Source organism: Cucurbita moschata, unplaced genomic scaffold (genome assembly GCF_002738365.1).
Source record: "Cucurbita moschata cultivar Rifu unplaced genomic scaffold, Cmos_1.0 Cmo_Scf00017, whole genome shotgun sequence".
NCBI classification, from domain to species: domain Eukaryota; kingdom Viridiplantae; phylum Streptophyta; class Magnoliopsida; order Cucurbitales; family Cucurbitaceae; genus Cucurbita; species Cucurbita moschata.
In genome coordinates, this window is record NW_019268533.1 from 2,112,529 (window position 1) to 2,137,797 (window position 25,269).

Below are 25,269 nucleotides of genomic sequence, written 5' to 3' on the forward strand. Positions count from 1 at the left end.
AAAAAAAAAAAAAAAAAAAAAAAAGACAAAGACCATTATCAAACACTTCTTACACGACGAAGAAACCGAAAAAAACAAGAACATTATCAAACGAGCAAAACGTTGCCCTAATCAATCACCTGCGCTGCAAGATGTCGGCGGGTCTCTCTGCAAGTCTTTAAGCTCCTTCAATATTCTCTTGGACGCCATTGTTGCAAGCTCTAAGCTTTTGATTCTACAGAGTGCAAAGGGCTTGAAATGGTCTATATAATGCCCAAAAAGGGGAGGGTATAAGAACCAATGCATGGCAATTGGTTTTGCACTTCTCAAAGTGGGAACAGAATACATTCTTTGAGAAGAGGATAGTAAGCTAACATATTAAGAATCTTGTGTGTTTTTTAATATGAAAAGGATAAATTCCATCTTTACCCTCTCGAACGGTCCTAATCGAGTGTCGTGAGTATATTAAATGATTAAATTTAAGATGATTTTGACTATCGATCGAATTTGTTAGCACAGATGAATAAAGGGTTTTGCCTCACACGTGTGTCTTAGGAAGTTTCTCGTAACAATTAGGTTAAAGTACCGTTTTGGATTGGTTTGAGCTTTTGGACGGTTCTGGAAGCATTTTTTTACCCAATTGGGGTTATGTTGGCTCAGAGATAAATTCTAACCTCGGTTATATGAATGGATGAAATTTCGTAGGTAAAATTGGATTACGTAAACTTAACTTAGGAACATTGGACTAAAGAAAGTTTAGGAACACTATTACGTGCATCATCTCGTTGAACCACGATTCTTAATGTGAGATCTTATGCATGTTGTATGTCTCACGAGCATAGATCACTTCTCATGTATGTTATGCATGGACACATACACCATGGTATTATACGTGCGTGATGGTGCACTAGCCCATAATCAAGCCTAACAGCGTGAGTCCACCTAGTGGGTTCATGCACTTATGATTAAACTTAAGGTGATTTTGACTATCGATCGAATTCATTAGCAAAGATGAACGAAGGGTTTTGCCTCACACGTGTGTCTTGGGAAATTTCTCGCAACAATTAGGTTAAAATATCGTTTTGGACTGTTCTGGAAGCATTTTCAACCCAATTGAGGTTCGAAAAAGTTACTGTCGTAACTATTGTGGTAAAGAAGATTATAATATTTGAACACTATTGAGGACTAATTTTAAGATACTGTAATGACGTTGGGTCACAGATAAACTCTAAGCCCGATTTTATGAATGGATGAAATAAACATTCGACCAAAGAAAGCTTAGGAACACTATGTCTCACGAGCATAGATTATTTCTCCATAGTATTATACGTGCGTGAGGGTTAATCAAACCTAACCACGTGAATCCGTCTAATGGGTTCATGAATCGTGTGTGGAGGAGTAGTATTCATCTAACCCAACCGTCTTATTTTAATAGCTTCTTTAGCCCGACCCGTGGTATGGTGTGGAATCGAATATTAAATATATGGGGAAAAATAAGAGAAGATGGAGAGAAGATATAGGAAGTGAGGTGAAGGAATTGGATGGTGATTTTATGTGTATATATTGTTTGGAAGTGATAGGTTTTGGTTAATTAAAAATTTAAAGAATCTACGTCATGGGAGAGGAAAGTAGGATTCATTTTGGTTTCTCCACTGCCATCCATATATATATATATATATATATATATATATATATATATATAATTTTGTGTAAAATTTAAAGGTGAATAAAATGAATATATATATATATATTAGTAATTTTTTTCAGACAATTTTATATAAATAAATAAATAAATAAATAAATCTATATATTAATTTTATAAATATTTTTTTTATTATTATTTCAATTTTATAATCTTATAATTTTATAACTACTTTTTTATTATTTATCCTCGAGCAACTCTATTATTTCAATTTTATAATTTATATATATATATATATATAAAGGTTTATTTGGCTAAAAATGCAAGCTGACGTGGAGCATAATCATTGGACAAAGGACACAAAAAGCGAAGTAAGTGCCCGCAGAGTATAGAATCTCATTAAACAGAAGCCCGCCAATTTCGAAATATCGCTAACTACCGTCTCCAACTCTGTAATCTTTTCCTCTCTCGAAGCCCTAATTATGGCGAAGAGCTCAGAGCCAAGAGATTCATCTTTAGTTCCGAGAATTTGTCCAGAGGTAACATTATATAAACCATCTTCCATTACCATTCCAAATCAGCTTCTCGGAGTCTCAATCTCTAATGTGACATTAGCCATTGAGTATTCATTTTAATCTTCCATGTTCTTCCTGTTTATTCACTGAATTCCAACTCCCAATCCAAAATCCACAAGATCGATTCCATGGCGGTTCTTAAACAAATGCTTGTTGCTTTGGTTCTTTCCGTTCTGGCTCTTGGTGTTGCTGCAAATCGTACCATTGGTGTTACCTACGATAGCAGATCGCTCATCGTTAATGGCAAACGAGAACTTATGTTCTCTGGTTCCATTCATTACCCCAGAAGTACATCTGATGTAAGTTAATCTAGAAAAAATCTGGAAAAAAAAAAAAAAAACAGAGATACCTAATGGTTATTGTTTCTTGATTGCAGATGTGGCCTGATATTCTCGAGAAGGCGAAACGTGGTGGTTTGAATGTGATTCAAACTTACGTTTTCTGGAATATTCATGAACCAGTTGAAGGCCAGGTAAATCTGAAGATCTCAGATCGAGTTCGATTGATTATGTGATGAATTTATCTTGAATCGAGTGTTTTTCTGCACTGTGCAGTATAATTTCGAAGGAAATTATGATTTGGTGAAGTTCATCAAACTCATTGGAGAGAAAAAGATGTTTGTAACTCTAAGAGTTGGACCTTTCATCCAAGCTGAATGGAACCATGGGTATTGTTCATCATTTCCTCCTCGATCATGCTTCAGAATCTCTGTAATTCTGTGTGTTCATCTCTAAGATGCGTTCTTTTCACTGTATATTCAGAGGACTTCCATATTGGCTCAGAGAGAAACCAAACATTATTTTCCGATCATACAACGCTCCATTCAAGGTCAAAAATGCTTGCAATCTTTACATTTTGAGGAGATTGGAGTTCTTGCGGGTACTAAAGAACAGAACTGTTTCATTTGCAGAATTACATGAAGAAATTTGTGACCATGATCATAGACATGATGAAGGAAAATAAGCTATTTGCTTCTCAAGGAGGACCCATCGTTTTGGCTCAGATTGAAAATGAATATAACCATGTTCAACTTGCTTATGATGAGCTCGGTGTCCAATACGTCCAATGGGCTGCAAATTTGGCCATTAGCTACAACATCGGAGTTCCATGGGTCATGTGCAAGCAAAAGGATGCTCCTGATCCCGTGGTAAGCTTGGTGATCTCTTAAACTGTTCTAAGCCTTGTGATTTGATCAGAAACTAAGAATCTTGCTTGTATATGTTCAGATCAACACCTGCAACGGAAGGCACTGCGGTGACACCTTCACCGGTCCCAACAAGCCCTACAAGCCTGCCTTGTGGACTGAGAATTGGACTGCTCAGTAAGCATTTAACCTAATCTTGCTCACAATTTTGAATATAATTCATACAAAAGTACTAACTAAACATGAACTGTTAGATACCGTGTCTTTGGAGACCCACCTTCCCAAAGAGCTGCAGAAGATATTGCCTATTCCGTTGCCAGATTCTTCTCCAAGAACGGGAGCCTTGTCAACTATTACATGGTAAGAAATCTATGGCTTGTGGTTGAATTCTACTTTAATGGAAACCAAATGATCTAATTCAACCTCCACAGTACCATGGTGGCACAAACTTTGGAAGAACAAGTGCTGTCTTTACAACAACCAGATACTATGATGAAGCACCACTTGATGAGTTTGGTAAGTGTGTTTCATGGCTAATTCAACCAATTATTGTGCTCAAACGTCTAAATTTTGCTCTGTTGTGATATGAAAGGCTTGCAAAGGGAGCCCAAATGGGGTCATCTCAGGGATGTGCACAAGGCTTTGAATTTGTGCAAGAAGCCTCTCCTCTGGGGAACTCCTAGAACCCAAGTGATGGGCAAGGGCTTAGAGGCTCGCATTTATGAGAAGCCAGGAACCAACATTTGTGCTGCTTTCTTGGCCAACAATGACACCAAGTTTGCACAAACTGTTAACTTCGGGGGACGAGATTATCTCCTTCCTCCTCGATCAATTAGCGTGCTTCCCGACTGTACCACTGTTGTCTACAACACTCAAACGGTATAACACCTCTCTCATAAGAACAAACTCAAGATTCATGGTTCCTCAGGGCTCTAATTGACTCTTCCATTACAGATTGTATCACAGCACAATGCCAGGAACTTCGTCCCATCAAAGGTTGCAACCAATTTCCAATGGAAAATGTACTCTGAACCCGTTCCAACTGTCGAGCATGTCCCAGTAAATAACAAGATACCATTGGAGCTCTACACCTTACTCAAGGACACCACAGATTACGGATGGTACACCACTAGGTAATATGAACTTCAATCACTTTTTAAAACAAAAAATAACCCAAATGATATCTAACATCCTATCATCAACTGATAAACAGCATTGAATTGGACATAGAAGATGTGTCAAAGCGCCCAGATATTCTTCCAGTCATTCGTATTGCAAGTCTTGGTCATGCTATGCTTGTATACGTTAATGGCGAATATATTGGAGGGGCACATGGTAGTCATGAAGAGAAGAATTTCGTTTTCCAAAAATCAGTTCCCTTCAAGGCTGGACTTAACCACATAGCCCTGCTAGGCACATTAGTTGGACTTCCTGTATGTAGAATACAATCCATTGATTCTTCTTTCTGTTTGATTCTATTCTAGAAAATGTAATCACGAGTTCTTCTTTTGTCATAACAGGATAGTGGAGCTTACATGGAACACAGATTTGCAGGACCTCGATCCATTACCATCCTTGGTTTGAATACTGGAACACTTGATGTTTCTAAGAATGGTTGGGGACACCAGGTTGGTCTCAACGGAGAAAGAAATAAAATTTTCACTGAGGAAGGATCACAAAAGTTTGATTGGAGTGACATCAAAGAACAAAAATCTGCTCTCACATGGTACAAGGTAATGTTCTTCATAAGCTCTAGTAATGAACAGAAAATCAGGCAACCCCATGAAAAACACAATCAAATCAACTCAACTAAACTAAACTAAACTCACTGATTTTCTTGCATCCAGACATACTTCGATGCTCCAGAAGGCAACGATCCAGTGGCTATTAGAATGAACAAAATGGGTAAGGGACAAGTTTGGGTGAATGGTCAAAGCATTGGTCGATATTGGATGTCCTACTTATCCCCTCTAAGACAGCCCACACAAGCAGACTACCACATTCCAAGATCCTTCATAAAGCCAAAGCAAAATCTCCTATTGATATTGGAAGAAGAGCCACTCACACCTGAAAAGGTTGAAATCGTACTGGTAAACAGAGACACAATCTGCAGCTACATAACCCAATATCATCCACCAAACGTCAAGTCCTGGGAAAGGAAGAACAAGCAATTCAGAGCGGTGGTTGATGATGTGAAATCCGGTGCCCATCTCAGGTGCCCCGATCAGAAGAAGATTGCCGCCATTGAATTCGCAAGCTTTGGTGAACCTATTGGTGTCTGCGGAAACTATGAACACGGGAAATGCAACTCAGCCGCTGAGACACAGAAAGTCGTCGAACAGGTAAAACAAACTAATACAATACAATACATTACCTCTTTACAAACTTGAAACCCTTTTGAAATGGGTTTTTGGTGTTCTTGTTGCAGTATTGTTTGGGTAAAGATAGCTGTTCGGTTCCATTGGATGCGTTCAGCAACCTCAAGAGTGAGTGTGATGGCAAGACAATAGCGATTCAAGCAAAATGCAGCGTCTAGAAAGAAGAAGAGACAAGGGAGGCTGGTCTGCTCTACCTTCTGCCTTCTGCCTGCTGCTGATAACACCATGAAATCATCCTCCCTTTAGAGTTGAGGCTCCTTGAAGCTCAATGTTTTTTTTTTTTTTTTAATTATTTATTATGAATAAATTAAGTTTTTGTTATCTCATGGCTTCAATTCTTTTAATAATTTTTAAAATAATTATTAATATTTGTAACTTAAATTCTTTTAATAATTTTTTTTACAAAATTTGGTTTTTGATATTAAAAAAAAAAAAGTAGAATTATTAATATTTGTAACTTAAATTCTTTTAATAATTTTTTTTACAAAATTTGGGTTTTGATATAGAATTATTAATATTTGTAACTTAAATTCTTTAAATAAAGTTTTACAAATTAATATTTTATTTTTATTATAAACAAATTTTGAATAAACCATTCGACTAACAAGGTCATGAGAGGATTATCAAGCTATAAATTCAATTTATTGTTTAAATTATGGGCTTAGAGGGTCTCGAGATATTCGGTCACTTTCTCTTTCATTCATCTAAAGGCTCGTGAATATCATGAACTTGTTTAATCCAAATAGTTGTTAGGTACTCGTGTAGGTAATAACTCCTACACGTGCTAAACTAGAATGATTTTTTTTTATTTTGATAAATGAGATTAAATTTTCATAGTTGATTTTTATTTTTAATGAATATTTGCATAATTTAGCTTAAAAAATTAAAAACAAAAAATGATACCTTTAAATTTTCTTGTTGTTTCGATTTTTTTGTTTCAAAAACATTTTGTGTTTTCAAATAAAATAAATAATTTTATCTGATTCATTGGAACTTGGGATGATATTTTTAAAGGTACTATATTTTTTTTTATTTAGAAATATATATTTTTAGCAATCTTTAATATATTGGTAATATTTATATATTTTTAGCCATCTTTAATATATTCCTAATATTTATATATTAAGATTTACTTTATCTAATTTATCTAATAAAAGTATTCTTTTAAAAATTGAAATTATTATCGGCTAAATTCAGGTAAAAGAGAACTTTAAAAAAAAATTAAATAGCACCCCCCGAATGACACGTGGCATGACGAAGTACTAAAATTTTCCCGCTTTAAATGAGAGAAAGCAATTGGATCAAGTTCTGCGCCACGCCATGAAAACCGCGAATCAAATCGTTGGCTGTTTCCGAGTACCCTCAATTCAAACATCAACAATCTTTTCATAAATTTTGCGACAAAAACGAAACCATCCCGAAAAAACAAAAACTACAACATTCGCTACTTGTTTTTAGAAGATCAATGCTTCGATTTCAATGATTTTTTTGACTGTCGGCTTTCGATTCCGTTGTTTTGGTCGTTGAAATCGAGAAGGAAGCTTCGGATCTTCCAAAATTCCCCTCTGTAGAATATTCTTATCCAATCATTGATCTGCAAGTTTGAAGGCGCCGGAAAGTCGATGAACAGGAATTGAGATGGGGTTTTTCGGTACTATATTGGGTTTTTTTGGATTTGGAGTCGGCATCTCCATCGGCCTTGTTGCTGGTTACTTCCTTTTCATCTATGTTCAACCTAATAATGTTGAGGTTAGTATTTATTTGCTTTGGTTCATTTACAATGAGATTTCAGAAAGTGTTTCATACCAACAGATTCAGTTCCATAACCACGAGTTTCATTACTATTAAGACCTTTTCGATTATAAATACTAATAAAATTAGATCTGGTTTTTATATACGATCTTAGGATTTGCGATCCTTGATAAGATCGATAAACTATCATTGGATCGTTTGGATTGAACCGTAAGGGTGAATGCAAATAGTTAAGGGGTTCAGATCATAGTCACCACTTAGGATTTAATATCTTACATGAAGCAAATGGAGTAGGATTATGTAGGCATGTTTAAAATTAATTGGAAATTGAGTTCATATGATGTTGGATTCGAAAATGAGAGGTTACAGAAATGTTTGGATTGATCATACGTTAAGGGGTTCAGATCATAGTCAACCCAATATGAACATTTAGGATTGATCATATTCACCACCTGTTGTTTGGCTCTGATACCAACTGATACAGTTGAGAACAACATCTGTTAGCGTTGAGTTTAGGTCATTACAAATGGTATCAGAGCAGACATCGGACATGCCAACAAAGAGGCTAAGCCCTGAAGAGGGTAGACACGAGGCGGCGTGGCAACAAGGACACTGAACTCTGAAGGGGGTGGATTGTGAGATCCCACGTCAGTTGGAAAGGAGAACGAAGCATTCTTTATAAGTGTAGAAACCTCTCCCTAGTAAATGCGTTTTAAAAACCTTGAGAGAAAATCCGATAGGGAAAGCCCAAAGAGGACAATATCTGCTACCGGTGGGCTTAGACCGTTACAGCTTTGTTATCCTTATACTGTCTATCCTACATTCTATGGATTTTGAAGAACTTATGCTGAAATGGTCTGTTCAGGATCATGAGATTCGACCGCTTGTCGAAGAGGACACAATAAGATTACAGCAAATGCTTCCTGAGATACCACTTTGGGTGAAATGTCCAGATTATGATCGTGTATGTAACTTGCTTTAAATTCCTCTGGTTTTGCATTTTCACTGAATTATCTGATACTTTTGGTATCAACTATTTTGTAGGTTGACTGGCTTAACAGGCTTATTCAATATATGTGGCCTTACCTTGATAAGGTTCACTCATCTGTTTATTAGCAGCAGCATGATTTTGTTATCCATTTCTTGTGTCTGTTCAGAAATCTTATGTTTCTTGTTGATACAGGCGATATGCAAAACAGTAAGAGATATCGCTAAACCTATAATTGCAGAGCAAATTCCTAAGTTTAAGATCGATTCCGTTGATTTCGAAGCACTCACATTGGGGTCCTTGCCGCCGACGTTTCAAGGTACTGATGTGATTCAACTCTTCAGGTTCAATATTAGAGGAATTTTATGTGAAAATTTTATGAAGTCTTCCATTGAATCTTAGTTCTGTTTTGTGAATGTGGGAAAATGTAGAACACTTTGAATTTGAAGATGGTTATTTCTGCACTTTAGAATGTCTTGAAAGAAGGAGAAGAAGCTAAAAAGTCATGATTGGATGAGATCATAGAGTATGCTTTACACAATTCAAGACTAGGGAAATAGGACTCTGATACATTGCATCATGTGGACTAAGAATGTGAGATCCCACATTCGTTGGGGAGGAAAACGAAGCATTCTTTATAGGGGAAGCTCGAAAGGGAAAGCCTAAAGAAGACAATATCTGCTAGCGGTGGACTTGGACTGTTACAAATGGTATTAGAGCTAGATACCGAACGATGTGCCAATGAGGAGGCTGAGCCTTGAAGCAGTGTGCTAGCAAGGACGCTGGTCCCAAAAGGGTGGATTGGGGGGTCTCACATCAATTGGAGAAGGGAACAAGTGCCTGAAAGGAAAAGCCCAAAGAAGACAATATCTACTAGCAGTGGACTTGGGCTGTTACAAATGGTATCAGAGCCAGACACCGAACGATGTGCCAACGAGGAGGCTGAGCCCCGAAGCAGTGTGCCAGCAAGGACGTTGGTCCCAAAAGGGGGTGGATTGGGGAGTCCCACATCAATTGAACAAGTGCCCGAAAAGAAAAGCCCAAAGAGGACAATATCTACTAGCAGCGGGCTTGGACTGTTACAAATGGTATTAGAGTCAGACACCGAGCAATGTGCCAACAAGGACGTTGGTCCTAAAAGGGGGTGGATTGGGGAGTCCCACATCAATTGGAGAAGGGAACAAGTGCCCGAAAGGAAAAGCCCAAAGAGGACAATATCTACTAGCAGTGGGCTTGGGCTGTTACAAATGGTATCAAAGCCAGATACCGAACGATGTGCCAGTGAGGAGGCTGAGCCCCAAAGGAGGTAGACACGAGACAGTATGCCAGCAAGGACGCTGGCTCCAAAGGAAGTGGATTAGGGTGTCCCATATCGATTGGAGAAGGGAACGAGTGTCTGAAAGGGAAAGCCTAAAGAGGACAATATCTGCTAGCAGTGGGCTTGGGCTGTTACAAATGGTATTAGAGCCAGTGAGAAGGCTGAGCCCCAAAGGGGGTGGACACGAGGCGGTGTGCCAGCAAGAACGCTGGCTCCAAAGGGAGTGGATTGGAGTGTCTCACATCAATTGGAGAAGGGAACGAGTGCCCGAAAGGGAAAACCCAAAGAAGACAATATCTGCTAGCGGTGGGCTTGGACTGTTACACAGAATCGGTTGAGTGTTTATCAGAATATTTTTTATTTTGCCTTTCATCTGTTGCAGCAGATAATTTAATTCGTTGCATCATTATATCTATTCAAGATAGCAGCTGATCTTTTCTTATGATCATGTTTCTTGTTAGGCATGAAAGTGTACGTTACTGATGAGAAGGAGCTGATAATGGAACCTTCAATAAAATGGGCTGGAAATCCAAATGTCCTGATAGCAATCAAGGCATTTGGACTGAAAGCAACAGTTCAGGTGAGAATATGATGTCTTTTCTTATTCTATGCCTAAAATTTTAAATGACTTTGTCATTCTTCTGTCTGGCAACTACAGGTTTTAGATTTGCAAGTTTTTGCAGCTCCACGTATTACCTTGAAGCCATTGGTTCCAAGCTTTCCTTGTTTTGCAAATATCTTCGTCTCGCTCATGGAAAAGGTTTTGTGCTCACGAGTCACCATTCCATTTCTTGTTGGTATTTACTCAAGTTTTGTGACTGGGAACTTTTAATGTCTGATCCTTGGAGGGGTTCGAAGATTCTTTAGAAGAGTGTAAAAACTTCTCACTAGCAGATGCGTTTTAAAAACCTTGAGGTGAAGCCCGAAAGGGAAAGTCCAAAGAGGACCATATCTGCTAGTCAATGTGAGACTCCTTCCCAACAATCCTCCCCTCGAACAAAGTACACCATAGAGCCTCCCTTGAGGTCTATGTAGCCCTCGAACAGTCTCCCCTTAATCGAGGCTCGACTCCTTTCTCTAGAGCCCTCGAACAAAGTACACCCTTTGTTCGACACACGAGTCACTTTTGACTACACCTTCGAGACTAGCAATTTCTTTGTTCTAACACTTGAGGATATTGACATGGCTAAATTAAGAGCATGAACTCTGATACCATGTAAGGAATCACGACTCTCTACAATAGTATGATACTGTCCACTTTGAGCATAAGCTTTCGTGGCTTTGCTTTGGGCTTCCCTAAAAGGCCTCGTACCAATGGAGAAATGTATTTCTTACTTATAAATCCCATGATCATTCCCTAAAGTAGCCAACAGTAGCCAACGTGGCGAGAATTTGGACTCTCTCTCCCTCACGTTTTTGAAAACTTATGGCTTATTGATTGTGTTTATCGACTCAACTCTGCTGTTGGTTTTGCAGCCACACGTTGATTTTGGCCTAAAACTTGTTGGGGCTGACTTAATGTCAATTCCAGGTCTCCACCACTTTGTCCAGGTACTGTAGTGATGTTTTTATTCTGGCTGAGCGCATATGCATTAAGCTTTCCATGTGAGTTAATATAGTTCATTATCTGAAGCAAAGTAACATCTATCAGCCTCTATTGTAAACCATTCTCAAGATGACACCATTATTTGGCTGTGTTTTTCCTTCGTTTTTTCGTAGCAACATCGAACGTTCAAACGCTCAAAGAATGCGAATCTGTCTCACTTTATTGAGTTGAATTCGAACGAGTTCGATCTGGAAATCATGTTCATGATTGCATTAAAAACTTAACTGCAGGAGACCATTAAAGATCAGGTTGGCAACTTGTATCTATGGCCTAAAACCTTGGATATAGCAGTCATGGACCCATCAACGTATGTTCATATTCTTTGTTTCAACGTTGTGAAACTTGTGTTTAGGCTATCTCCTGTGCTAATATAATCAATTTTGATTTCATAGAGCGCTAAGGAAGCCGGTTGGTATCCTAGATGTGAAGGTTGTGAGGGCATTGAGGCTAAAAAAGAAAGACCTTTTAGGTGCATCAGATCCTTATGTAAAGCTGCAGCTTACAGAGGAAAATCTACCTTCAAAAAAGACCACTGTGAAGCAAAAGAATTTGAATCCAGAATGGAATGAAGAGTTCAATTTTGTGGTTAAAGATCCAAATTCCCAAGCCATAGAGTTCCAAGTTTTCGACTGGGAGCAGGTCAGTAATTTTGATGTCCTTTCCTTGAATCTGTTCTATTTAGGCTCATATAGTTTATGTTTAAAGGTTGGAAAGCATGACAAAATGGGCATAAATCTAGTCCCTTTGAAAGAGCTTTATCCGGATGAGCCAAAAATCTTCACGCTTGACCTGCTCAAGAACATGGACTTGAATGATGTTCAAAATGAGAAGAACAGGGGACAAATTGTGGTTGAGTTGACGTATAAACCATTCAAGGAAGATGAATTAGCTGGAGATTTTGATGATTCACAGAAGAAGGTAATGGATGCTCCTGCAGGAACGCCAGAAAATGGAGGTCTACTCGTAGTTATTGTTCATGAAGCTCAAGATGTTGAAGGCAAGCACCATAACAATCCATATGTGAGGCTTCTCTTCAAAGGAGAAGAGAAAAGAACTAAGGTACTTTATGATTCTTGTTCATGATAATGATCTCGCTTTACTATCATCATTACTCATATAACAAGTGGGAATTTCTAGAGATCTTTGTAGTTTATAAGAATCGAAGTTGTAACGTACCTACTGGTTTAGGTAAATGTGATATCCCACATTGGTACCTACTGGTTTAGGTAAATGTGATATCCCACATTGGTTGGAAAGGAGAACGAAACTTTCTTTATAAGGGTGTGGAAACCTCTCCTTAGTAGACGTGTTTTAAAAACCTTGAGAGGAAGCCCGAAAGGGAAAGCCCAAAGAGGATAATATCTGCTAGCGGTGGGCTTGGACTGTTACAAATGGTGTCAGAACCAGACACTGGGCGATGTGTCAGCGAGAAGGCTGAGCCCCGAAGAGGGGTGGACATGAGGCTGTGTGCCAGCAGAGATGCTGAGCCTCAAAAGGGGGTGGATTGGGGGTTCTCACATCGATTGAAGAAGGGAACGAGTGCTAATGAGGACACTGAGCCCTGAAGGGGGTGGATCGTGATATCCCACATCAGTTGGGGAGGAGAACAAAACATTTTTTATAAGGGTGTGGAAACCTCTCTCTAGCAGACGCGTTTTAGAAACCTTGAGGGTAAACCCGAAAGGAAAGCCCAAAGAGGATAATATCTGTTAGCGGTAGGCTTAGGCTGTTACAAATGGTGTCAGAACCAGACACTGGGCGATGTGCCAGCGAGAAGGCTGAGTCCCGAAGGGAGGTGGACATGAGGCAGTGTGCCAGCAAAGATGCTGGGCCCCAAGAGGGAGTGGATTGTGGGTCCCATATCGATTGGAGAATGGAACGAGTGCCAGCTAGGACGCTGAACCTCGAAGGGGGTGGATTGTGATATTCCACATTAGTTGGGAAGGAGAACAAAACATTCTTTATAAGGGTGTAGAAGCCTCTCCCTAGCAGACGCGTTTTAAAAACCTTGAGGGGAAGTCCGAAGAGGACAATGTCTGCGCTAGCGGTGAGCTTGGGCTGCTACAGTAAATATCTACTGGGCTCCTTTCCTGCATGCCATAAATGACCTACGAGTAAGAAGAATCCTAGAACAAAATAAGAGGTAGCTAACCAACTTCTAGGAGAAGAAATAATTGACTGCATTAATTTCAGTTGCATTAATTTCAGTAGCTAGCGAAGAAAGTTTTTACGCCGTTAAAATCAAGAGAGAAGTCTCTTAAGCCGCTATGGTCTGAGCTCTCATTTAACAAGTAACCAGCAAGATTATTTAGATCGATATTTATCTGCTTCTTGTCGATCCTTTTTTGTTTGGCAGCGTCTGAAGAAGAACAGAGACCCAAGATGGGAAGAGGAGTTTGAATTTATGCTGGAAGAACCACCCACAGATGACAAATTATATGTGGAAGTTCTCAGCTCCTCATCAAGAATGGGCCTCTTGCATCCCAAGGTACGTGCTTACTATATCCGAAAATAGCTCGACTAGTTAAAACATAGACCACCATCAGCCAAGAAGTTAGACGTTCGAATCTCCACCTTCATATGTTAACTCAAATGAACGGTATTAGAATATATGAACGAGCATGATTTAAGGGTTATGGGTATACTATTATTCAAGTAAAAGAAGTAAACTCTAGTACTCACTTTGAGGTCGGTTTGAAATGATTTTTTAAGTGCTATAAAGACTCTTTTTTGTGTACTTCAAAAAACATTTCAAAACGAACGATTCTGAAGTACTTTTGTCTACACAATCATTCGACTTTCCTTGACGAAGGATACTCGTGTTTTGGAACAGGAATCGTTGGGGTACGTGGAGATAAGTCTGGGCGACGTTGTTACGAACAAAAGGATAAACGAAAAGTACCACCTTATAGACTCAAAGAATGGAAGGATTCAAATTGAGTTGCAATGGAGGACTTCATCTTGAGCTCACCATTTTTTTCTTGCTTAAATCTTCAGAGGAATACAGCAAGAGACAGGAAACACATTTTTCTAATACATATTCATTTCTTATACTTTTCATCGCCCATACAAATAAAGAGGTTCTGAGTTTAGTTTTTATTTGAACCCGAACATTTCATCGGTCGTTATAAATCTTACTCTATTCGTTTTGAGTTTAGTCTTCATTTGAACCCGAATATTTCATCTATCGTCTGATCCTTGGGTTCTAAATCTTACTATGTTCTGGGTTTTAGTTTCCAATGGAACCTGGACGTTTCATCAATCGTTTGATTCTTGGCATCGACATGGTCCATACGTCTTGACACCATCCCGAATCTCGAGATGTCGTTGGCCGTCACAACTCGTTCGGTCATGTCATTGAGAACAGGTTCGCGTATCGCTCATCTCATCGGGACTTCCCGAACATCCACCCATCAGGATTCTATCGAGGCATTGGCCCTCCTGTGCCCATGTCGTGTCATTTACGGATACTGTGCCGGATTGCAGGGGTATGTAGCAACCTCCAACACGCGGCTGGGGCGCAATACCAGCACACCCATGCCGCCCAGTACTGTCCTTGAAAAACCCATTTCAAAGGAAGTCGTCCGAGACAATCTCGACATGTTTGCCCACACTCTGACACACGCATGTGACTAAGGGTAACCCATTTCAAAGGAAGTCGTCCGAGACAAGCTCGACATGTTTGCCCACACTCTGACACACCCATGTGTAGCTCATTCAAATTATTAGGTTAGAATTTATATTTAATAAAATTAGTTTTCTAAAATATAATTACTTTTTTTTTCTAAAAATTTAATATATACAAAATTGAAAGATTATCCACCTATTGCCTATTTATAATTTAACCTATTTTACGAATTATTTATTTTGTGGTTAAATTCGACAACGAATTCCAATCTACAAAAATTTTAAAATAATAATAAATAAATAAATAAAGAACGAAATAATTTTGGTTCACTGAAAATTTTGTATAAAAGGCGCGTGGCGGTTCATGGCCAAAGGATGAGCTTTGGAGGTCGCATTATCAAATTGGGAGCAGATTTTTGCGAAGTTCGAGGTATGCACTTGACTTTTCTTCTCTCGTCTGCTAACTATAATATCCAATCCCATCGTTTCTTCATCTTCTTCTTCTTCATCAGGTATCCTCTCTACTGTACGAAGCAACGCCTTTCGTTTTGCTGCTCTGTAATGGCGTTACCGGTCGTAGATACAGAGTACCTTAAGGAGATCGATAAGGCTCGCCGTCACCTCCGCTCTCTCATTGCCAACCGGAACTGTGCACCGATCATGCTTCGTCTGGCGTATGCTCTCTCAACATTCACCTTGATTGTCTATTTTCAAGTATTGGAATAATCGTTGTATGTATCGGATTGTTATTTCTCTCATTTCATTTCTCTTGCGAGTTCGGTTGTGTAAATGAAGGAGACGGACGGTTCCTTTAGGATTCTGTGGTTGAGTTGCTTGTTGTTATTCCTTCTGTGCTGGTTCTTGCTGGACTTGCATGGTCAAAATAGGAGTTCGCCAGTTTTGCTGTTTTTTTTTTTTTTTTTTTTTTTTTTTTTTTCTGTTGAATGAAGTTTTGCTTTCTCTCTGATTTTCTTGGAGTGATTTCTGACGAAGGATTCGATGTTTCTAACACTGTGCCGTCTTTTGAAGTTGGCACGACGCTGGCACGTACGATGTGAGTACGAAAACTGGAGGGCCTAATGGTTCGATTAGGAACGCGGAGGAGTATTCTCACGGGTCTAACAATGGACTGAAAAAAGCTATTGATTTTTGTGGTATGCCAGTGGTTTCTTCTTTGCGTTGAGGTTCATGTAAACTGAAAGTCAATCAATTAAGCTATCTGAGTATGGTTCGAAGTATCTTTGTTGTTGTAGTTTCGAAATTATATTGGAGCCATATCGTGGTTTTTTATTTACCGAGAATGTCCACTAAATATTGCAAATTAACATATTTGACTTACACTTGTTTTTCTTCTTTAATAACAGAGGAAGTGAAGTATAAACATCCGAAGATTACTTATGCAGACCTGTACCAGGTAACTGAAATACTTATGCAGACCTGTACCAGGTAACTGAAACTGTCACGGTAGTATAGATATGCCTGCAGTTTTGTAATTTTACCAATTCTGATTCATCCTATTTTAGGTGGAATGGATTCTGCATGTAAGGAACTGTATGTGTTTTAAATTTTAGCGTGAGAAGTACGTTAGAAATATGTTGTGATTGACCAATGATATATTAATCGAAATTAGATGAAAAGCTCCACAATGGTTAAGCACTTCTACTGTCGTTAAGCGTTTCAACTTCACTCTTTGTTAATCTTAGCGTGAGAAATATTTTGTCATTGAAATTTTATTAGCATAGCAGATTCATACTGTGATTTCTGATCCCTTTGTAGTGGATAAGATTCATGCCTCTTTCAAATTCACATGCTATACATGTCTAAGTTTGTATTTTAACAAACAAGTTTACATTTGCTTCTTCATAACTCCTAGATAAAAGCTTAATGAAAAAGTGAAAATTGTAATAAGAAGACTTTATAAACCAGTGACAGTCGAGAAATTTTTTAAAACTGTATGTCCTGTAATGTAATTAGTATTGTTGAATCTTTTTGGCAAAAATAAACTATTATGATTTAAGTTGCATTTGGAGTTGGTGAGCAATTGGCTTCAATCGCTGTTTACATGAACTTCCCACCTCCAATAAAATAAGGGAAAAGAAAACATCATCTGGGCCCCAAATGTTGGATGTGAATTCTTAATATATTTGTTCCAATTGCCTCTGTGAGCGAAAGGTGACACCCATGGGTACTGAAGTACCCAGTGGTGAGTGTAAATGTTAGGCAAAGGCAGATGCAAAAATTTCAGGAAATCATCTTTCCAAATCTTAGTATCAATAATTGTTTCTTTCTTACACATTCACCAAGGCAGACTCAGAGATGGTCGTGTATTATTATGCATCTACTATGGAGGTTATCAAGCGTACTCAATTCATCAATGCTATTAAGCTTTTTACAATCCCCTAAGATCTGATAGTGTTTAAAATATACTCAATTCAGCTAGCTGGTGTTGTTGCTGTCGAGGTCACTGGAGGCCCGACTATTGACTTTGTTCCTGGTAGAAAGGTAGAGTAATTTATTTGTTTACTTTATGAATGTAGCATCTGATGGTTTTATCATCTGTTCCAGTAACATCTGAATCCTTGGTTCTCAGGATTCGAACATTTGTCCCAGGGAAGGCCGACTTCCTGATGCTAAAAAAGGTATAATAATTGTGTTATTTTGTCTGTAGCTTCCTGCAGTCCTGCAAATTGAACGATATCTGAATGCCTTTTCTGCATCTAGCTATGTACTGTGAATGCAAAAATATTAGGGTTGAGTTTCTAGCTAACTGGTTTAATATAATCATTATATTTTACAATCATTTGTCAAAGAGGAGAAAATGAAGATCTGTATTTTTTTATAGTGTTTTTTTAGTTGCACAATTTGCTGTCAAATTGTGGCTCTTGTGTTTAAGATGAAAGTAAAGCTGTTAGAGGTTCGATATGTAATCATAAGTGTCAGTGCCACAACCTTGAATGTGATTTAATCATGTTGACAATGCTATCACAGTTTATGCTTTTCGACATGATAATTCGTATTTGAACTGTGCTTTTTTAATAAAATAACTTGTCGTATTTATTTGTATTTTACTGGAAGTTGCTTCTTAATTTCTCCTGGGGTTTAATGATAATGATACATTCAGATTCTACAAACTTTTGTGCATTCTTGCTGTGATGCTCAAGTTTTGGTAGGAAATTGTCACTTATCGGACTTGATATTTTAAACGATAGCCATTTTCTAATTTTGGTGATAGGTGCACCGCATCTGCGTGACATCTTTTATAGGATGGGTCTGTCTGACAAAGATATTGTTGCATTGTCTGGGGGTCACACTTTGGTAATTTCTTCACACATTTTTATTCTTGCATGTCTTTATTATCGTTTAACTAATTGAATCATATGTTGTGAATTCTGATGTTATAGGGAAGAGCACATCCGGAGAGATCTGGTTTTGATGGACCTTGGACAGAGGATCCTCTGAAGTTTGATAACTCATACTTTGTGTAGGACTTCAGCTACATCTTAGGCTAATCCTTGTATCATCTTATTAGGCCATATAAGGTGTTATTTCTGATTGTTGCCAATTTGATGTTAATAGGGAACTGTTGAAAGGTGAATCAGAGGGACTATTAAAACTTCCCACGGACAAGGCTTTACTTGAAGATCCTGAATTCCGCCAATATGTGGAATTGTATGCAAAAGTAAGGTCTTATTTTATGCATTATGGACTAGCGGGAAATTTTACTATTTTGCTATCCTAAGAGGAAACTAAAAGATTTTTTTATGCCTAATCCGATCTCTAAATAAATAGTCCGCTTGGTCTGGACTATAGATGTAACAGCCCAAGCCCACCGTTTCTTTTGGGTTTCCGCTCAAAGTTTTTTAAAACGCGTCTGCTAGGGAGAGGTTCCCACACCCTTATAAAGAATGATTTGTTTTCCTCCTCAATCGATGGAAGATCTCACAATAATATTTGTTAAAAGGACAATTTTTGCAGTCTCTAACCATTCACAATTACCATTGATAGAACTTCAGAATTGGCCAATGTGTATAGTACTTCTCAGCTACCAGATGTATGAACCATTTCTTATTCTATTTTCGTCAATTTCTACAGGATGAAGATGTATTCTTCCAAGATTATGCTGAATCACACAAGAAACTTTCAGAGCTAGGGTTCACTCCAGGTTCTGCTAAACCAATTGTGAAGGACAGCACAGTATTGGCTCAGGGTGCCGTTGGAGCCGCGGTTGCAGCTGCTGTGGTAATTCTGAGCTACTTATACGAAATTCGCAAAAAATCGAAGTAACTACAGTGACAAGGTCGACTAGTTGTCTTTATAGCAATATTGAGTTCATTTCTAGCCTGGAAGATTATCATGCCAATAAGACAACCTAGGCATCATACTGATTCCATGTATTAGCTTCATAAACAAAATCACTCTGCAAGATTATCATCATACCATAAAAATCTATATTTATATCTTGCTTTATATGTTTAATTCCTTGTGAAATTTCTTGTTTCCCCTTTTCAGATCATCACCTTACACCGGATGATTAAGTTCAGGTAATTTCCAACTTATTGTATTTAAAAGCTTCATTTAATACCTGTAGTACACTATATTTCATTTGGGGTATATCTTTGATCCTTGAATTTGATCAAGGAATAAGAACAGAGTGGAGTGGGGGTAGGGTCATAATATAACAATATTCAAGGTGGTCAAAAACAACCAAAAGAAAGTGTACCAAAAGATGGACAAATGAACTAACTGTTTAGAAAGATCTCCAGTGGATGGAATTGACAAATATTGTTTGGAAAAACATTAAGAGAGGCCTTCGGGAACATTTGAACTTTAGAGCCCTTTTTCTTTTGGTATTTACAAGTAAGGAGCTTGTGGTGGGTATCCACACAAGAACACAGCTGCCTTTTGTTGAATGGGGAATCTCTTTGGGTTGTTTCTTTTATCATCTTCAAACCTACTCCCAATCCCTTTCCTTACCAACCAAAAAAGAAAATTTCAGTGGTTCTAGAAGACTGTAGAGCCAACAGACTCACCCTTCTAATCAAGCACTAAATCTAGCTGCTGCTGCTGCTATTTTGTTATGTTGGATTTGAATTTTATGTTCTTTTGTTCATGCTTTTTGTATACTCCACACCAAACCCAGGAATAGAGTGCCATAGCCCCTTTTTGGAAAGTGAAATTGATAATAAGCCAAATACTTCTCTTTCTATCTCTCTCTAGAAGCCTATATTGTAGGTATTTTCAGCCAAATTAAGCTTACAAATAGTACTTGTACCTATATAATTACTTCTCTTTTGATTTTTAAAAATATTTTCAAAATCTGAGTCATATTTTTTAGTACCTAAATTTAAGTGGATAAAGACACTCATTATCATTTTGAAGGTTAGTTTGATCTCTCATTTATACAATTATTTGAGAATCAAACTGTTCTCTCTTGAAATGGTACTCGGTGCTTTATCTGTCAAGTCATAGTGAAATATATTAGGTTGACATTATTATTACCAATTTGATTTTTACTATCTTAATAGCCTTAGGATAGTAATATAAAATAAATGAATTACAAATGTCTATTTCATTAATTACTCTAACTAGGTACATAATATGAATTCTATATTATGTTTTCATTTTCACTAATACCATCAAATATAGGTTTGAAAGTTTGTTCAAATTCTATGATCTAAATAGTCTAAATTCTAAAAAATAATATTTTTATACTTTCCATGTACTGAATTTAAAATTAGATAGATTTCCCAACTTGCCTCAACTTTTGTCATGCCTCTCCCATTCTCTAGGAAGGAAAACGAAGCATCCTTTCCGTTTCCTAACCAAAAAGCCATCTGCATCCTTTCCGTTTTCTAACCAAAAAAACCATCCATATTATGTGAGTCTGAGATCTTATATTAGTTGGAAAGGGAAACAAATCATCTTTTATAAGAGTCTGAAAACTTCTCTCTAGTAGATGTATTTTAAAACCGTAAGGCTGATGGTGATACGTAATGAGCCAAAGTGAACTTGGGTAGTTACAAATGGTATCAAAGTCAATCACCGGGTGTTGTGCCAGTGAGGACATTGGGCCCCTAAGAGAGGTGGATTGTGAGATTCTACATTGGTTAGAAAGGGGAACAAAACATCATTATTTGTAAGGGTGTAAAAACCTCTCTAACATACGTGTTTTAACATACGAGTTTTAAAACTGTGAAATACGTAATAGACAAAAGCTAATTAGAGTAAGTTTCATTTGACTTTTTTAACCTATATATACATCATTAGAAAACATAAAAAGCGGTGAAATTTTTAAGAGAGGAGAAAGTAAAATATTAGTATTGAGTACTGGTGGGAGGAGGGAAGGGTAGCCAGTAGTCGGTGGTTGGTAGCAGCAGAGAACATTAAAACCACCAGTTTTTTGGCATGACAGTGAAGGAAAAGGAGTAGAGAGTTAGGTAAAAGTGCTTACTGGGAGAGGCCCACCAGTCTGTCTTATTCAAATACCTAAACATGTGATGATCTGATACCCCCTCCCCCAAAGTGCTTCTCTGCTGTCTTTCACCCATTTTCCTCCTCCCTTCCTTCCCTCCCTAAAACATCTCCTCTTTTTCTTTTTTGCATTTTGTATTTACTCCTTTCTATTTCAAACATCCCATTTTCCAATCCTCTCCCCTCCCCTTCTTTCCACTTTTTCAACCCATCCGCTCTAACCCGACAACCTTTCAATGCTCTATTACTGTCACGTTGATACATCGTTAGATGATATGCTATTTTGTTTTATGGGTATCAAATCATTCTAAAATACTTCTTTTAGGACAAACTTCTTCTCTGGTTTGAGTGAATTGAGTTGGATTTATGAGACAAATGAGTTTTTGTTTAGAGGGTTTGGTGTGTAATCCGAATAGATAATGGGTTTTAGTTGTAGGGATGAATCAAAATAATGGGTTCACATTTGTTTCATTTTGTAACAGTTCAAACTCACCGTTAGTAGATATTGTCTCTTTAAGTTTTTCCTTTCGAGCTTTCCCTCACGTCTGCTAGAGAGAGATTTCCACACTCAAAATCTCACCCATCTTCAACTTCTCTATATGTGGAAGGTTTTGAAGTCTCTTTTTTCTTCTTTTCTTCTAATTTGATTCTGCCATTGGAATTGTGTATGGTGGTTTATTGGTGACCTATTGTTACCTTTTCTTCTTCCCCAAACTTAACCTTCTGTTCTTAACAAAAATTCAATGCATGGTATTGGACATATGAAAAGGTAAGATGACTTTAGGGAAATAAGTTCAAATTTCGTAGTGGACTGGATGAGTTTCCAATAAGATATGAGGTTTCTATCGTCACGTGAAGATAATTAGATTAAACATTTAAAAGCATCTACATTTACGACGTATTTTTAGGTTGAAAGGTTCAAAAAAAATTTAACGATCTATTTAGCGTTCGAGAGAAAACGTGCATCACAAAAGTGGAGATTTAAAGAGAGATCGAAATGGGAGAAGTTGAACCAAACCCCACAATCATACATTCATTCTATCTTTTCCTTCCTCCATAGACATAAAGACAGAAATCATCTTCCTTTTCTACCAAACTGCCAACTCTTCTAGAAACCCTCTCTCTCTCTCTCATATGATCTTTCTCTCTTTAGGGTTTGTACGAATGATATCATACCTAAATAACAAAGAACTCACAACTACCCCTCTTCTTAATGCCAAAAAAATGATACTAATAAGAGAATAAACAACATACCAATTCAAAAGTTCAAAACAAATCCCATATCGTTAGGTTCAAGATTTCAACTACCCATATATTTATAATAAACCGACGTCAAATTACAAGTTGAGTTTCTAAAACTTTCGCGGTTGTTTAAAATTGAGCTTTGTATGTCAGGTTACATAAAGTTTTAATTTTATGTATAAAAATTTAGGTAAGTCGTGGTGCCCTTTCCATTATCATCTACTGCCCTTTCTTTCCTCCCGGCTATTCATGCATGAGGATCGTTGTACGTATGCTGATCCCAAAAGAGAGGTCTTTCTTTCAAGTTATGAAATCACTTGATGCCATAAGTCAAACGGTCGGGTGAGGCGAGAATCCTTCACCACACTCACAAGAGGATATAATTGGTTGGTCTACATTATTAAACAAAAATTTTGAGATTTACCAGACACAAAATTAAAAGTTTAAAATTTACCGACTAAACTTATAATTTAACGTTTATCCGTACCCATATTCATATATATATATATATATATAAAAAGCTTACCCTCATGATTTAATGAAAGAGTATATGATTAATGGTGAACATTAATCAAAAGCAAAATGAAAGGGCCCACCAACCACTCCCTAATTAACCTATCTTACCAACCCACATCTAGAAGCTTATCAAAATCTCTCTCTTTCTCTCTCCTCCTCCTCTCTTTCTCTCTCCTACTATGAGTCAAAACTCTATTAAAGCGCATGCCCCATTCCCCCCCACAATAAAGTTCCAAAATTCAACAACTCTTCTTGTTCTTTCTTTCTCATATGTATTTATAAATTGCCTTTTCTTTCTTCCATTGTTCTTTAACTTCTGAAAACCCCATCAACCCAGTTCAAGATTTGCAAAACCCACAAGGAAAAAACTGTTAAAAGCACAAAATTCCGCCATGGGAAGGTCTCCTTGTTGTGAGAAGGCTCATACAAACAAAGGGGCTTGGACCAAGGAAGAAGATGACCGTCTTATTGCTTATATCAAAGCTCACGGCGAGGGCTGCTGGCGCTCCCTCCCTAAGGCTGCTGGCCTCCTCCGATGTGGCAAGAGTTGCCGCCTTCGATGGATCAATTATCTCCGCCCTGATCTTAAACGTGGCAATTTCACTCAACTTGAAGATGACCTTATCATCAAACTTCATAGCCTACTTGGAAATAGGTAACTTTCTTTTCAGGAATTTATAAGTAAGGAATACATCTTTGTTGGTATGAAGCGTTTAAAGCAAAGACATGAAAGTTTATGCTCAAAGTGGAAAATATCCTACCATTGTGGAGATCTGGATTCGTAACATTTTCTTGTTATTCGAACTAATCAAGAAAGCTTTTTTATTGAGTTTTGACTCATGGGTACTTTTTGTTTTATCCATGCAGGTGGTCTTTGATAGCGGGAAGATTACCTGGACGAACGGATAACGAGATAAAGAACTATTGGAACACCCACATAAAACGAAAGCTTTTAAGCCAAGGAATCGACCCAACGACTCACCGGTCAATCAGTGGCTCGTCGATAGCGAAACATCCGACGACCACCATATCCTTTGCTTCCAATTTCGCCTTGGAGGATCAGGAAGATGGAAAGAAGCCAGTTATGAATAGTTACAATCCGACCGAAGAAGAACAGTGCTTGGACTTGAATCTCGACCTTAGAATCAGCCCGCCGCCGTACACGGCGGCGACCGTGAAGAACGAAGGGAGGAATAATCTTTGCTTCTTTTGCAGCTTGGGGTTTGAGAATAGTAAGAATTGTAGCTGTGGAAATGGCAAAATTATTGCTTCTAGTGATGGTAATGTTAATGGGTATGATTTTTTAGGATTGAAAAGTTGTGTTTTGGATCGTAGAAGTTTGGAGATTAAATGACATTTAGAATTTGATATTTTTTTAGGGTTCTTCTTTTATTTATTTGTGATAATTCAAATTATAATGTGAAATTCGCATTCGGGTATGCATCATCATATTAATTGTCGGAATTTGAAGTTTAGATTCGATCCCTGAAAGCCTAAATATATCTCTACGACACGATCACATTAGTTGCTTGTCGCTTCTAAAAGTGAACACTATTATACCGACACGTCTTGACGTTCTTTTATGATATGACCACGTTACATGCTTCTCACTTTTAAGGATGAAGACTATTATCTCCATATTGGGTGGCGTTAGGGGCGGAAACGGAAAAATCTCTTAAACGAGGATTTCTCGGTAGGTTAGATCAAGTTAGATGGACACTTATATTCTCTTCCGTCTATTTTCAATCTTCCAATTAGATTGGTTTTTAAAAAAATGTCTCAACCCGACCTAATCCAACTCACGAACACGCTTAATTATAATCAGAATATATGAACCGGACGTGGGAAATATAAATTATAGAATAGGGTGGTGTTGTAATTGAAGGAAGGGAAAGGGGTATTTTGGGTAATTCACAGCAAGAAGTAACCGTCCAAAGTTGTATTTTGGTACCAACTTTATGGAGTGGTTGGTGGAAGCCGCCGTTGTACTAGAAAATGGCGGCCACCCCACGGCGGTGTTGGCGGTGACAG

At 37.9% G+C, this 25,269-nt stretch overlaps 5 protein-coding genes across 6 annotated transcripts in view; 4 read left to right on the plus strand and 1 right to left on the minus strand.

Annotated features, from left to right (window-relative positions):
* LOC111455155 (ubiquitin-conjugating enzyme E2 5B-like) overlaps positions 1 to 236 on the minus strand; it is a 2,627-nt gene extending 2,391 nt beyond the window's left edge. The window contains exon 1 of the mRNA XM_023096712.1: positions 120 to 236. Within this exon, the coding sequence (XP_022952480.1) occupies positions 120 to 189 (70 nt within the window). The 5' untranslated portion in view covers positions 190 to 236. The remainder of the gene's footprint in view (positions 1 to 119) is intronic.
* A 1,879-nt stretch (positions 237 to 2,115) lies between these two features.
* On the plus strand, positions 2,116 to 6,015 carry LOC111455157 (beta-galactosidase 13-like). The gene is made up of 14 exons (XM_023096714.1): positions 2,116 to 2,495; positions 2,573 to 2,668; positions 2,751 to 2,863; positions 2,958 to 3,024; positions 3,107 to 3,343; positions 3,423 to 3,517; positions 3,595 to 3,700; positions 3,772 to 3,856; positions 3,933 to 4,219; positions 4,295 to 4,473; positions 4,554 to 4,773; positions 4,861 to 5,073; positions 5,188 to 5,682; positions 5,769 to 6,015. The coding sequence occupies exons 1-14, from the start codon at positions 2,325 to 2,327 to the stop codon at positions 5,874 to 5,876; spliced, it is 2,472 nt and encodes an 823-aa protein (XP_022952482.1). The 5' UTR covers positions 2,116 to 2,324; the 3' UTR covers positions 5,877 to 6,015.
* Positions 6,016 to 7,014: 999 nt separating this feature from the next.
* LOC111455138 (synaptotagmin-1-like) lies at positions 7,015 to 14,534 on the plus strand. Of its 2 annotated transcripts, XM_023096688.1 has the most exons (12): positions 7,015 to 7,467; positions 8,336 to 8,434; positions 8,515 to 8,565; positions 8,654 to 8,777; positions 10,238 to 10,356; positions 10,435 to 10,536; positions 11,253 to 11,327; positions 11,613 to 11,689; positions 11,775 to 12,021; positions 12,088 to 12,441; positions 13,739 to 13,870; positions 14,216 to 14,534. In XM_023096688.1, exons 1-12 carry the CDS (start codon positions 7,357 to 7,359, stop codon positions 14,345 to 14,347), a joined length of 1,623 nt encoding a protein of 540 aa, XP_022952456.1. In that variant the 5' UTR covers positions 7,015 to 7,356; the 3' UTR covers positions 14,348 to 14,534. The 2 variants fall into 2 exon arrangements, with proteins under 2 accessions (XP_022952456.1, XP_022952455.1); XM_023096687.1 differs by having other exon boundaries at positions 11,775 to 12,441.
* An 831-nt stretch (positions 14,535 to 15,365) lies between these two features.
* LOC111455146 (L-ascorbate peroxidase 3-like) lies at positions 15,366 to 19,485 on the plus strand. Its single transcript, XM_023096700.1, has 10 exons — positions 15,366 to 15,439; positions 15,522 to 15,683; positions 16,039 to 16,163; positions 16,374 to 16,423; positions 17,446 to 17,511; positions 17,600 to 17,648; positions 18,242 to 18,324; positions 18,411 to 18,490; positions 18,586 to 18,688; positions 19,102 to 19,485. Exons 2-10 carry the CDS (start codon positions 15,571 to 15,573, stop codon positions 19,291 to 19,293), a joined length of 861 nt encoding a protein of 286 aa, XP_022952468.1. The 5' UTR covers positions 15,366 to 15,439; positions 15,522 to 15,570; the 3' UTR covers positions 19,294 to 19,485.
* A 3,853-nt stretch (positions 19,486 to 23,338) lies between these two features.
* On the plus strand, positions 23,339 to 24,677 carry LOC111455150 (myb-related protein 308-like). Its single transcript, XM_023096706.1, has 2 exons — positions 23,339 to 23,893; positions 24,106 to 24,677. The coding sequence occupies exons 1-2, from the start codon at positions 23,631 to 23,633 to the stop codon at positions 24,590 to 24,592; spliced, it is 750 nt and encodes a 249-aa protein (XP_022952474.1). The 5' UTR covers positions 23,339 to 23,630; the 3' UTR covers positions 24,593 to 24,677.
* Positions 24,678 to 25,269: the final 592 nt, after the last annotated feature.

Bases quoted from the DNA above. Each gene is read 5' to 3' on its own strand.
- LOC111455157 (XM_023096714.1), top strand. From the start codon at position 2,325: ATGGCGGTTCTTAAACAAATGCTTGTTGCTTTGGTTCTTTCCGTTCTG. The intron at 3,344-3,422 runs GTAAGCTTGGTG...GTATATGTTCAG, and splicing joins AGGATGCTCCTGATCCCGTG to ATCAACACCTGCAACGGAAG. The intron at 3,701-3,771 runs GTAAGAAATCTA...CAACCTCCACAG, and splicing joins GCCTTGTCAACTATTACATG to TACCATGGTGGCACAAACTT.
- LOC111455150 (XM_023096706.1), top strand. From the start codon at position 23,631: ATGGGAAGGTCTCCTTGTTGTGAGAAGGCTCATACAAACAAAGGGGCT. The intron at 23,894-24,105 runs GTAACTTTCTTT...TTATCCATGCAG, and splicing joins CATAGCCTACTTGGAAATAG to GTGGTCTTTGATAGCGGGAA.
- LOC111455146 (XM_023096700.1), top strand. From the start codon at position 15,571: ATGGCGTTACCGGTCGTAGATACAGAGTACCTTAAGGAGATCGATAAG. The intron at 15,684-16,038 runs GTATGCTCTCTC...CGTCTTTTGAAG, and splicing joins CCGATCATGCTTCGTCTGGC to TTGGCACGACGCTGGCACGT. The intron at 18,491-18,585 runs GTAGGACTTCAG...TGATGTTAATAG, and splicing joins TTTGATAACTCATACTTTGT to GGAACTGTTGAAAGGTGAAT.
- LOC111455138 (XM_023096687.1), top strand. From the start codon at position 7,357: ATGGGGTTTTTCGGTACTATATTGGGTTTTTTTGGATTTGGAGTCGGC. The intron at 8,778-10,237 runs GTACTGATGTGA...GTTTCTTGTTAG, and splicing joins CTTGCCGCCGACGTTTCAAG to GCATGAAAGTGTACGTTACT. The intron at 11,690-11,774 runs GTATGTTCATAT...TTGATTTCATAG, and splicing joins GCAGTCATGGACCCATCAAC to AGCGCTAAGGAAGCCGGTTG.